The sequence below is a fragment of the Palaemon carinicauda genome, chromosome 27 (assembly GCF_036898095.1).
Source record: "Palaemon carinicauda isolate YSFRI2023 chromosome 27, ASM3689809v2, whole genome shotgun sequence".
Lineage (NCBI taxonomy): Eukaryota > Metazoa > Arthropoda > Malacostraca > Decapoda > Palaemonidae > Palaemon > Palaemon carinicauda.
Window position 1 is genome coordinate 75,789,870 of NC_090751.1, and position 13,971 is coordinate 75,803,840.

The 13,971-nt window shown below is 47.4% G+C and overlaps 1 protein-coding gene across 1 annotated transcript in view; it reads left to right on the forward strand.

Annotated features, from left to right (window-relative positions):
* The first annotated feature begins 2,008 nt into the window (after positions 1–2,008).
* The window catches only part of ND-SGDH (NADH dehydrogenase (ubiquinone) SGDH subunit), a 199,098-nt gene continuing 187,135 nt past the window's right edge, over positions 2,009–13,971 (forward strand). Inside the window, exon 1 of the mRNA XM_068351163.1 lies at positions 2,009–2,258. Within this exon, the coding sequence (XP_068207264.1) occupies positions 2,180–2,258 (79 nt within the window). The 5' untranslated portion in view covers positions 2,009–2,179. The remainder of the gene's footprint in view (positions 2,259–13,971) is intronic.

Consider the following 13,971-nt stretch of genomic DNA (forward strand, 5'->3'; position numbering starts at 1 on the left):
GCGCAGGAGTCGCTGAGTCTAGCAACGCGGAAGAGTACGTCCGCTCTCTGGAACCAGGAAGCAGTGTTGTGTTGAGAAAAGGGCGGCAGTTTGACTTTGGGCGTGCAGGCGAGGCCGTTGGGTGCGATGGGCGTGTTGCTTCCTGCATCGTGGCCAGACGACGAGTCGGCGAAGAGGTAAGAAGTTGATATGTCGGTTAAGCTCATCCTACTGCCTTACATTCACTGAAGTGTGGGAGAACCAAAGGCAGGTTCGTGCCTAAGGTAACAGAGTATGTAGAAGGTAGCACGGCCGTAATAAGTCCGTTAATGGCAAAGCCAAAACCGCTGATGCTACTTTCAACTCCGGGGTCACCAGTTGTAAGGACAGTGAGACAAGCGTCACCAAGATCAACTGATACTTTATTTGAATGTGCACGGAAGTGTATTACAAGGTGCGGATGGAAAGGTAGGATGACGTTGGCGCCAAGTCAGATTGAAGTGCCCGCCAAAATATATGTTTTCTTACACTTACAAATATATGAATTATGGGTTGACAGAAACATGTTATGAAACGATACATATATCAAAATGTAGCTCTGGTAGAGCAGAATATATATACATAGGAAACCACAGTGTGGCGAAGAGAGAATTTAAATAAATAAGTAGTTTGTCGATTTTCTGGACGACGAAGGGATCGGTGTCCTTACACACCCAAAAATATATTTTTCGCTTCGCTCAAAATCCGTTTATTCAAGAGTTCTGTAGAATGAAAGAGAAGAAGTATCCTAACCAATTAGACATATAGGCTACTCGGAAGGGTCCCAAAAAGAAATTAACAGTGAGGAATGGTCATGTGCAGCTACCTATGTTGTTTCCAGCCTTGGCTTTTATTGTAGTTTTAGATGAAACCCAGCAACGGCAAGTCTGGGTGCCGAATTATTTGCTATATGCGAAGCGCTGAAATGGACAGGAGGTAATTACATGCACAAAGAGACGGTAATATTCACAGATTCATTATCCGCCACTTCAATGATAAATAATAAGGATACAAAAAGATTCAAAACATTAGTGCACAGTATACAGGAGATGTTAATCGAAATGAATAGCAATTGCAATTTTGTAAAACTGCAGTGGATTCCTAGCCACAAATGAATCCTGGGAAACGAGTTGTTAGACGCAATCGACGAACAAGGTTTAAACAACCCCTGTAGCCTACTATCAACAACCTCTTGTCGATGACAGAAGAAAACGATATTAAAGAAAAAAAAGATAGAAACCTGGCAAATGGAATGGGATATTGTTAAATCAAGTAAGTGGTTCGGTACGTTTAAACCTATTGTAGAAGATTGGGAAACGGCTTATTGGAGAAATAGAAAAATAGAAACCTTAATGGGAAATTTGAGAATGTGATATGTTAGAGTAAATGTATAGGTCTATTTACATACATTCAAGATGTCAAACACACCTCTATGTAGCATATGCAATGTAGTAGAGGACATTTTAAACCAATGATAAATTGTCAGATATATAATCGGCAAAGAAATTATCTAAAAGTAAAATTAATAGGACTCAGATTGAATTTCTCCTTGAATAATCTATTAGGATAACACGGAGAAAAGGATGGGGGTGAAAACTGCTTTTATAACATTTCTAACTAAAACTAATTTACTAAACACATTATTATTATCTGTATAATTAACTATCCACCAGAGGAGTAAGGATTAAATTCAGTTTTTAAACCCACATAAATGTTCTTTTGTAAAGAGACTATGTTTAGTGCAACAATTTTTACAATAGAGAAACCGCAGGAGGGTGTTTTGAATATAAATGGAAGTAAATGTATTTAAATGTAAATGTTTTTAGAAAATTGTGTGATATATTTGCACTATAAAAACAATATCAATAGAGGGGTGGTGGGGGTGGGGGGGGGGGTATGGATATTGTTTGAATAAAATGTATGACATGAGGCCTCATGTGGGGGGGGGGAGTGAAGATATTCCTTTCATTCGGTGGAGGGTTAACATGTAATAAGAGACTAACATTAGAATTTGTCAACTGCATTGATTAGATCTAAAGTTTTATTTTGTATCATATTTACAAGGGAGTATATTGGCTCCAAGAATTGGGCCAGATCTACTATTAAAAATAGAAGAAGAAGAACAACAAGATAATATAACCGACCGTTTTCGCTCTACAAGATGACGGTTCTCAGCTCATTGAAGAGCGTAATTATCCCGGTCAGAAATAGACTAAGTGTAACAAAATGCGTAACGATAAGTAAGTATTGCTTAATCTTAATTTGTATTATTGAATGATAATGAAAACCACCTTTTAAACGGCAAATACCATTATAATGTAGGGACTTTTCTGCCGGTCGCCAATACACCTTTCACGCAATAAAGTAATTTGGCTATCGGCACTGTGAATCTTACTGGTGTTATTATAGTTACGGACAGGGAAAACTTTCATAGTAAAAATCAAATTTTCTCTATAGAAAAAAAGTAAATTTTTATTGTAATACAGGGTGTGATTTCGAAAAGAAACTATGTTTTTGTATAGTAAATAACGTGATTTAACCGAATTTGAGGTGGTATTACAGTTTCAACCATTATGGGAAATCTATTATATTAATATTTACCTTACTGGTGGTGTTATAGTTACGGACAGGGAAAACTTTCATAGTAAAATCCAAATTTTCTCTATAGAAATAAAAGTAAATTTTTATTGTATTTCAGGGTGTGATTTCTTGTGTTTTTCTATAGTAAATAACGCGATTTAACCGAATTTAAGGTGGTATTACAGTTTCAACCATTATGGGAAATCTATTATATTAATATTTGGAGCCTTTGTAGGGTGACGGCCAGATCCCGTAGAAAACAGGAATATTCTGAACTGTGGCCGTCGTTCTAAAAACGATTTTGGCGGGAGAAGCTAACTTAAAAAACCCACCTAACCTATGCTAAAAGCCGAATCCTTATCCTCGGGGGCTTCGCCTTCTCAGACCCCCCTTTACACAACAGTTTCCTTACCTACTAGTACGACGGGAGAAGCTAACTTAAAAAAACCCACCTAAACTATGCTAAAAGCCGTGTCCTTACCCAGGGGGGCTGACCCCCCCCTTACACAACATATTTAAGATCCGTAGACCATTTCCAAACGTTTTTATTCTATACAAGATAACAGTCGGAGCGATAATAAGCAAATTAGGACGCTTGGCCGTAGCGCTACAAACTACCCTAATATTTTTCCCGAGGGTAAAATTACAGTTTCAACCATTATGGAATTGGAGTTAAAACAACAAGTTTTTCCGTGTTTTTATTGCTTTGTTTCATATGTTGTAATGCAGAAAGACCCTACTTCATCCCAAGAATTATGGGGGACACCAGGTGGGAACCGGGGTTTGGGGGGGGGGGGGCATCAAATGATATTTGCAATAAATGAATACTTATCCTTCCACCACCCCTCCCCCTATACCCCTACCTAGCCCTACCAGGGGGGGGCCTCCCCCCTGCGACCCCCCCCCCTTAAGGCAACAGTGATTTTCAGGGCACTACTGAACCTAATAAACCCACCTAACCTAGCTTGCACAGTCCGAGACCTCTTTCAGGCTCCCCTGCACCAGGGAGAAGGAATGTCGTAGGACCTAAGGGAGTGAGGAGTGTAAACCAACGAACAGACGTTCCCTCAAAGGTATCAGACGTTGCTCGTCAAACACGTCCTTGCCATAAGACAGGAGAGACGAAGTTTCTCCTCGTCATCTGATGATTCGTCTCTTTAAAAGCCTGGGCGTAAAGTTTCGAGACGGTTGAAACGTTTATTAGTTCCTTCAGAACAAGTTCAACGTCCTAGCTGTAGTCATCATGAGAGTCCTGTTCATAGCGATGACGTTCATGTACAGACGTTTCTGCCACAGACTCGACGTGATGTTGAGCGGTAGACACCGTAGACACAACGTGACGTCGAGTGTCAGTCACCGTAGTCACGATATAGCATCGATCAGCAGTCGCCGCTGTTTCTACGTGACGTTTGAACGTCAGCCACCACAGTCACAGGTTGATCCGAAGTTAAGTGTTTTGCAAGATATGCTGTTAAAGCTTTCTTCTTTAATAGAAGCTTTCGATCCTGTTCCTGTGGGAAAGGATTCTTTGCTTTTTGTACGTCACGGTTCTGGGATACGTGATTCAGGTCTTCAACCTTCTAGACGAGCTTTGTTACGCCACTCTGACGTTATCCCTAGTGACAGCTTTGCTGTTAAACGAGATGCGGAGCATAAATCTCGATGTAACTTTGATCGCTTTGAACGTCAGCCACCGCAGTCACAGCGTGACGTTGAGCTGCAGACACTGCAGACACGACGTGACGTTGAGGGGTAGACACCGTAGACATGACGTGACGTCGAGGGTCAGTCATCGTAGTCACGATATAGCATCAAACAGCAGTCACCGCTGTTACTACGGGACGTTTGAATGTCAGTTACTTCTGTCACGACGTGTAGTAGAATAACATTCTCTGCAGTCACACCGTGACATCGACCCTCCAACTTTAACTTCTGTTCATATACAAGTTGATGTAGCCTGTCAGGCTTTTCCTTCACGTCATTCTGAATATAAATCTCCTTCTCCCAAGACTTAAGATTTATCAGATGATGTGCCTTCTGAAGAAGTTGATGACCCCCTTTCAACTAGTGTACCTTTGGGGAGTCATTCAGAAGAGGAGTATCCTAGGGTGGTCCAACAATCCCTTGATTTTTATTTATGAATTTCTTTAGTGAAATTTTGTCCTACTCGTTTTGTAACGGCTGCTCCGCCGTCTGAGTTTACTCTTGGCATGACTTTCTTCGACTCCTACATCTACAAAGTCAGTTCTCTCTTGTTCTTCCAAGAGGGCCATGCTCTTACTGGGAGACTGGTTGGAATCCAGGAGAAGTTTAGGAAAGTTTGCTTTTGCTTTTCCTCCTTCTTAATTAGCTTCTCGCTCAGGCGTCTGGTGTGACACAGGAGAAGTTCGAGGAGAAGTTCTCGGCTTGGGAGTACCTGCCTCTGCCCAGGGAGACTTCTTAAGCCTAGTGGACTCTCCTCGTCGTCTAGCCATGAGACGCTCCAAGATTTTATGGTCTGCTTCAGAGCTAGACCATCTCCTGTTAGGAGTTTTTTCGAGCGTTTGAAGTTTTTATTTGTTGGATTGGTCCCTGGGAGCCTTAAGTAAGAAGGTCTCTCCAGCTGTCAATGTATTGCTGTACAATTATGTCATGCTTGAACAAGGCTATCAGGGATGGCTCCAATGATCTGGCAGCCACGTTCACTGCAGGAACAAGGCTATCAGGGATGGCTCCAATGATCTGGCAGCCACGTTCACTGCAGGAGTACTTAAGATGTAAGTGCTCTCAATGTGTTCATTGTCAAGACAAAGTTCACGATGAAGTCTACCAAATCTGTCTTGGCAGCAGTAAGGGAAGGCGACTGGATGGTCTCTCTCGACCTTCAGGATGCATACTTCCACATCCCGATTCATCCAAACTTTCAACAACATCTGAGGTTTGTGGACGGGAAAGTAATGTACCAATTTCGAGCACTGTGCTTCGGCCTCATTCCTGCTCCTCTTGTTTTTACAAGGCCCTTGCAAAATGTAGCAAGCTTTCTACATTTTTTGAAGATTCAGAGCCTCCCTTTATTTTGAGGACTGGCTAATCAGGGCGTCGTCATTAAATCGCTGTCTGGAGAGCCTCTAATGGACATTAGACCTAACCAAGGAGCTTGGTCTCATAGTGAACGTAGAGAAGTCGTAACTTACAGTACTCCATCCCAGACTATTCTTTATTTGGGAATGGAGATACAGTGTCGGATTTTTCGGGCCTTTTCGTCTCCCACAAGAATGGAACAAGCTCTGTTAAAAGTCCGTCACTTGCAAGAGAAAAACAGTTGCTCTGTAAGAGTTTGAACGAGCCTTGTGGGAACTCTTTCATCGCTGGAGTAGTTTATCTCTCTGGGGAGACTCAACCTTTCCCCTCTCCAATTTCACCTAAACCATTGGAACAAGGAGAAGGGCTTAGAGAGTATCTCTTTCCCAATCTCCAACTCAGTCTAGACATGTCTGACTTGGTGGGACAGCAACATCAGACTTCGAGAAGGTCTTTCTCTTGCGATCAAGAACCCAAACCATGTGTTGTATTTAGATGCATCGGATTTGGGTTAGGGAGCTCCACTGGACAGTCTGGAATGCTCGGGTCTTTGGTTCACGGATCAGAAGGAACTCCATTTAAGGCAAGTAACATCTCTCTTTTGACGAGATTTGTGCAAGGAAAAAGGAATGTCTTGGCGGACTGCCTCAACAGAAGAGGACAAGTCACCTCCATGGAGTGGACGTTGCACAAGACTGTGTGCGAGAAGCTATGGATGACATGGGGTCAACCCACCATAGATCTTTCTGCGACTTCACTGACAAAGAGGCTCTCGACCTACTGCTTTCCAGTTCCAGATCCAGAGGCAGCCCACATAGACGCTTTCCTGCTAGACTGGTCTCACCTGGACGTTTATGCCTTTCCACCTTTCAAGATCCTAAACAAGGTGCTGCAGAAGTTCACCTCTCACGAAGGGACCAGGTTGACGTTGGTTGCTCCACTCTGGCCCGCGAGAGAGTGGTTCACAGAGGTACTTCTATGGCTGGTAGATGTTCCAAGAAGTCTGCCGTTGCGGATGGATCTCTTGCGACAGCCTCGCGTAAAGAGATTTCATCAAAGCCTCCCCACGCTTCGTCTAACTGCCTTCAGACTATCGAAAGACTCTCTTGAGCTCGAGGGTTTTCGAAGGAGGCAGCTAGAGCGATCGCGAGGGCTAGAAGATCCTCTACCATCAGGATCTATCAGTCGAAATGGGAGGTATTTAGAGACTGGTGCAAGTCCTCCTCTATTTCCTCTTCCAAGTGCCTCTGTAGCGCAGATTGCGGATTTTCTGCTTTATCTGAGAAACGGTCGCTCCCTCTCTGCATCCACCATTAAAGGCTACAGAAGCATGTTAGCTTCTGTTTTCAGGCATAGGGATTTGGATCTTTCTAATAACAAAGATCTCCAAGACCTGCTTAAGTCTTTCGAGACTTCCAAGGAGCGTCATATTTCGACTCCAGCTTGGAACTTGGACGTGGTCCTTCAGTTCCTTATGTCAGACAGGTTTGAACCGTTAAATTCAGCCTCCCTGAAGGATCTTACCCTCAAGACACTTTTTTTGGTGAGCTTGGCTTCGGCTAAAAGGGTTAGTGAGATACATGCTTTTAGCAAGAACATCAGCTTCTCCACTAATAAAGCAGCATGCGCTCTTCAACTTGGTTTTTTGGCCAAGAATGAACTTCCGTCTCGTCCTTGGCCTAAATCATTTGAAATCCCCAGTCTTTCTGAGATTGTGGGGAATGAAGTTGAAAGAGTGCTGTGGCCCGTTAGAGCTCTTAAATTTTATTTATCCAGAACTAAACCGCTACGAGGTTGTTCAGAGGCTTTATGGTGCTCCGTTAAAAAGCCCTCTTTGCCCATGTCTAAGAATGCGTGGTCTTATTTTATTAGACTTTTGATTCTGGAGGCACACTCTCATTTAAGTGAGAAGGATCGTAATTTACTTAAAGTCAAGGCTCATGAAGTTAGAGCGATAGCAACTTCAGTAGCGTTTAAGCAAAATAGATCCATTAAAAGTATTATGGACGCGACCTTTTGGAGAGGCAAGTTGGTATTCGCTTCATATTACTTGAAAGATGTCCAGACTCTTTATGAGGACTGCTACACACTGGGACCATTCGTAGCAGCGAGTGCAGTAGTGGGTGAAGGCTCTACCACTACATTCCCTTAATCCCAATATCCTTATAATCTACTCTTGAAATTTTTAATCTTATTTTGGGTTGTACGGGAGACTAAAAAGTCTTTCGCAATCTTTTTGATTTGGCGGGTGGTCAAAATGTTGTTTCTTAAAAGCGCCCAGATTAAGGGTATTGATGAGGTCCTGTTATAGGGGTGTTCGCCCTGGATATAACAGCTCCTGGGAGTCTTTCAGCATCCTGAGAGGATGGCTGGGCTTCGTGAGGAAAGCGGACTAATGAGGCAGAGTAATCATCAGAGTCAGCTTCCTTACCAGGTACCTATACTTAAGTTTGTTTTTATGAAATATTTGTCAAAAACTCTTGAGCGTATACGCCTTTATTGTTATAATACTGGTCTCTACCCACCACCATGGGTGTGAATCAGCTATTTATATATTCACCGGCTAAGCTTAATATTTAAAAATGATATTTTCATTATAAAATAAATTTTTGAATATACTTACCCGGTGAATATATAATATTAAAGGCCCTCCCTTCCTCCCCGATAGAGACCCTGCGGACTGAGAAGAACTGGAGTGGTTGAGAAGTATATGCGGTATCTGGCCGATAGTCGGCGCTGGTGGGCACACCCGCTACCTTCATGGCGATTGCTCGCGAGTTTTTTGGAATCTGTCGGGCCGTCGGAGACGTCAGCTATTTATATATTCACCGGGTAAGTATATTCAAAAATTTATTTGTTCCGTAACCGAAATACAATCCACGCTATTTACAGAGGGGGGTTACCTTTTAGCGCAGCTGAAATGGCGAGCCATTAGAATTTAACGAGGGTGTATTACCCCCGCGCTAGTTAGCCGGGGGGTAGGGGAGTGGTAGCTAGCTACCCCTCCCCCCCTCACACAGGTGAATGCTCACTTTCACTTTTGGCTCGGACTGTGACAGACGTCTCTGTCTTGGTCCTCTCTTGGCAGCCATTGTTTGTTTTGTCTTTACTTAATCGCTTACTTTTCATTTACTCACTATATATGTAAACATGTTTTCATGTTTGTATATATATTTGAGTATAGAAATAAGTAAGTTTCCTTTTCAGATTTGTGTGTGTAGTGTACGATATCTACGTGGAGTCCTCGGCAGTTAGGCCACCACGGCGTAATTTTATGGGTGGCGATCGAGTTTGACTTATGTCTTTCTCTCTTTCTCTCTTGAGGTCGTTCACCCTTTTACTACGGGTTACTACGCCCTTGTAGCTTCCTTTCCGTGTGGGGGGGGGGGGGTTGCTACGCCGTACGTTTGTCTCAATTAGTTATGAATCTAATTGTAGTTGTTTTTTTGTTTTTCAGCTTGTAGAACGATTCCTTTCGGGGTTTTCGTTCTTTCTTTAGTGTTCATTCATTTTTAAATTACATAATTACATAGTTACATAATTTTAATTGTTATAATTCTGTTTTGGTTAAAGCTCTCCTTCCGTGAGTGTAAGTGGTTGTGAGGGCACGTGCCTGTTGTGTAATTCTTGTTTCCTTTCCCTCGGGATTCCTCTTCGGAGCCTTCCCTGGGGAATGAATGTGTACTAATATTATTTGTTTTATTTTTTTTTTTTTACAGTTACCGATCTAGTTCGTTTCTGTAATATGGCAACGGTGTGAGTTGTCTGGTTGAGTCATGGGGATTCGGCTGTTGCTGCCTCCCCCCTTGTATTTTTGTCAGGGCGTGTCTCCTTCTACTGGAAGTACTTCCGTGACGACGGACAGCTCTCCAGTTCATTTTAGATCTCTCAGGAGGCTTGCCTCCTTGGGCGGGTAACTTCCCTTCCGAGGGAAGTTTTTCCTGTCCAGGCTTGAGTTTTTCCCCTGTTGGGGGGTTCTTCTCTTGCCTTTTTTTCGTGCGACTATGCTCTTGGTGCTGAGCGGTCGCACCTGCAGTTTCGCTCAAGGGGCTGGGCAACTGCAGGAGCTCCTCTTCGGAGGATTGCTCCTTTTAGGTCACTGGCTGACCAGTCTCTTCTACGAAGTGTTTCTCTTTCGTTCGCGAGAGAGTACACTCATAGAGACTCCTCTTCGGAGGTTTCTTCTGTTGCTGTTGCTGTTGGCCTCCCTCGCTGTAAGGCCCACCGTCCGCCTCGTCGTAAGGGCCTCTCATCTCCCTATAAGGGTGCTTGAGGCGCCTTTTTGAATCTCCGTTTGCAGCCTACAACTCCTTTTTCTCGATCTTCCGCCTTGGTGCAGATGGACAGCAGTCTGATCTCGTCTTCCGACGGGCAACGGTCTTCCCGACGGACAACGGTCTTCCCGACGGACAGCGGTCTTCCGACGGACATCAGTCTCCCGGCGGACAACGATCCCTTCGGGGCAAAGGGTTGCCTCCCAGGGGGGTTCTTCCCTTGCGTGTCAGGGTTTCCCTGCGCGCCCTTCTGCTGTGTTCTCTCCTGCTCCTGCTCAGTGTTAGCGCACAGGCGCTCTTCTGCTCATCAGCGCTTTCATGATGATCATCCCTGCTGTTCCTGTAGGTTCCTGTTACGAGCCCTGTGCGCCCACGTTCGCCCTCGCGATCTAGAACTCCGGTTCAGGTCGGGGTCATGGACTCTTCTTCTATGCGCAGGCTTCCACGCGTAGCCTTCTGCTCGTCAGCGATCATCAGCTCGCCAGGGATCACCTGTCTCTCGGCGATCTCTGGATCGCCCGCGTGTGTTACAGCCGGCACGTCAACGTTCTCCAACTCTTCTGAAGGAACATGGTTCGCCAGCTACTAGCTCACCTGCGCATGCTGATCGCCGTCGCGCGACCCTCAACTGCGGATGCCGATCGCCTTCGCGCGACCCTCACCTGCGGATGCTGATCGCCGTCGCGCGACCCTCAACTGCGGATGCCGATCGCCGTCGCGCGACCCTCAGCTGCGGATGCTGATCGCCGTCGCGCGACCCTCAACTGCGGATGCCGATCGCCGTCGCGCGACCCTCAGCTGCGGATGCTGATCGCCGTCGCGCGACCCTCAGCTGAGGATGCTGATCGTCATCGCGCGACCCTCAACTGCGGATGCTGATCGCCATCGCGCGACCGCACACCTGCGGGTGGTGATCACGCGACCCTCAACTGCGGATGCTGCTCGCCATCGCGCGATCGCCCACCTGCAGATGCTGCTCGCCATCGCGCGATCGCCCACCTGCAGATGCTGCTCGCCATCGCGCGACCACCCACCTGCGCATGCTGATCGCCATCGCGCGACCCTGGCATGCTGATCACCATCGCGCGACCCTGCGCATACTGATCACCATCGCGCGACCCTGCGCATGCTGATCACCATCGCGCGATCGCCCTCCTGCACATGCTGCTCGCGATCGCTCACCTTCGCATACTGCTCGCCAACGCACGATCGCTCACCTGCGCATGCTGCTCGACCATCGCGTCGGCATAACACAACGCGCCATCGCCAACCTGCGCGTTAGCGCTCACCAGCTCACCACCGATCGCTTGTTGATCCCTATCGCCAGCGGTCTCCCTCGCCCACGCGGCAGCGCGTTTCCTCGCCATCGCGCTAACGCTTGCGTTCGCCGCCTCGGACTCGCGCTCATCCACCTGCACACTCTCACGACCGCTCGCCCGCGCGACCGCTTGCCTGGCGCCAGCGCGACCATTCGCCTACGCGCCCACACGCCCATGTGCCTGCACGTCTACGCTCATGCGCGTCCGCGCCCATGCTCTCCAATGTTCGCCCACGCGCGAACCAACGGTTTTCCATTGCGCAGACGGATGGTGTTCCGTCGCGCGAACCTACAGTGTTTCTTCGCATAAACGTCGGCTTATTTCTTGCAGTATCCATTGCTCGTTTATGGGTTATCGCTTGCTGACCACCAGCTCTCGCCCTTCCTACCACGCTCGCCCTCCTTCTGCCCTCCTTCTGCGCTCCTTCGCTCACCTTCGTTTGCGTTACCGCGCATGGGTGCTTCCATGTTCGCCCACGCGAAAATCTTTGAATTACCGTCGCGCGAGCTCCAGGGCGATTGCGACCACGATTCCCAATGGGGTTTTCGCAGCATGGCCAGCTTGGCGAGTTCTTCTGGAGTGTATTTCCAGAACACGGCCTCACCCCGTAAATGCAGAGCATGTCACTTACAAGTATAGGAAAAACTTAAGGGAGATCTGAGCAACACTCCTCTTTCCTGAACCTGGGTTAGCCCTTCCCCGTCATTCCCTGGAAGGATTTTTGGCGGGGGGGCTTTCCGTTCGAGATTTCTCCATCGGACAAGGGGTGACTGCTTACCCCTTCCTCTGGGAGCTTACCAGGTTCTTTCCCTCCTCGGTTACAGCCCGAGGTTTGGTTCAAGGAAGCTACAGGAAGATCATGGGTACTCTCCTCCTCTCGAGCTTAGGCACCTTGGCCTTTCGTCGTTAAGTATCTAACTTGCGGACAAGCTCGATGTTGTACCATCTGGACGCGCTGACTGAGGGCTTCCTTCGGGTGTCTCATCTGTGGAGGTCGACGACCTCAGACACCCTTCCATCCTTGAGAAGAGTTTGTTTGTGCCCAAGGACAGAGACTTAGACAGCGGCTGTGCGGAGGAAATCTACTTCCGTTTTCACTCCTCCAAGGCGCTTTCTTCCAGACTCTGCAGGGCTCCAGCGCCCTTTTCTTTCAACCACGTCGGCCTAAGTTATCGGCTACGACAACTGGGGCAAGGTGTCCAATTGCAGTTTCCTCCTGTCAGGAACAGATAGCACGGGAGACTCCCCCGGGGGGAGGCATAGTCCTAAAAGGAGTTCACGAACTCTTGGATTGCAGGTTTTTCGCTGGGAGGATGCTTAAGGTTACTCATCCGAATGACAGCTTCCCGATGCCCATTCCCGCACAATCTCTGTGATCAGCCAAGGATATCGCGCCTGCCGTCTCTGTCAGCGAATTCAGTGTCTCTGAACCTCTATGCCATAGCGTCAGCAGAGTTGCCCGGTTGGGCAGAATGATCCATACCTTAGGCAAAGGTCTTCCTTAGGATCATCGACGGCTTCACCCCGGCCTCCTCAGTCGATCCTTTCTTGTAAGGAAGGATCTGAGAGGGGATGTCCGTAGTCGACCTCTCAGCCCTGATCAAGTTTGTCGAACAAACTTCGGCCAGCGTAGACCAGCAGAATCGATCAGACTGGTAACGAGGCGACAGGACTCCTTAAACCCTGGATCGGAAGGACAGGTACTTTCAGTTTCCATTCCATCCATCTTCCAGGGTGCTCGTCGAATTCAGCCTAGACTGCAAGTATTCCTGCTTATGATGCAGTGTGGCTATCCCGCCGTGGCATAGCAGGTTTGTTTCGCCAGAGAACTCTCCCTGCCTTCCTCTTGGCCGTTCAGGTGCAGGCTTCCGCCTCCTCTGCTGTTTGGAGGGCTGGTCAACTCCGGTAGGCTCGGGTTCGACCTTCTTCAGCGCCGGGACAAGCTTCCGGATGCTTACCATGAGTGTGGGCTCATGGTATTTTGCTTGGAGCCTTCTCTTCCTCTGCCTCAACATCTGGAGTATCTGGCTATGATATTGAGTCAACGGCCTTACCACGTTGGAAACCCCGCTTCTCGTCCGTCCAGCGAGGTTAAGCAACGTCGGTACTTGGATGGGTGACCACCTGGGGACGCCAGATTCTGTTACCACATCCTCCGAGCCTTCCTTTCGGTTGACTGTGGCAAGACTGAGGAGAGTCGCAGTACCTGTTCTCAGTCAAGCAGAGCTTTCAGCCCTACCTTGGAACGTTTCCTAGTTCTCCTTTCCTCATTGACCCGTCTATAGTCCGAACGGTCGCCTCAGGATAAGTTCCATGTGGGGCGATCCAAGTTCCGGTGGCTTCAGGCAATGTTTAACCTGACTTCTTGGCCCCTATGGGACCAGCGGAACTATTAGACCTGCAATGGGTGTTGACCTATGGAGCCTCTTGATGGTAGTGGATATTCTCGTCCTTTCCCCACATTCTTGATGCTGTTCTCGGACTCGTCATAGGAAAGGGGGGGGGCATGTTCCGGTCTAGGCCTATGGTCAAGACCTGAAGGATACCTCTCCATCATTCAGGCAGGCTTAGGGGCCTTAGTCTGGCCCCTCTACAGATCCTACAGCTCCTGCCGAGTCGCCCCGTGCGCGTCAACTTCATGATTCTGGCGTATTCTAACCAGCAGGGGACGCATTTTCACACCTTCACATCTTGCAGTAGATAAACCGGGATGATTGAGA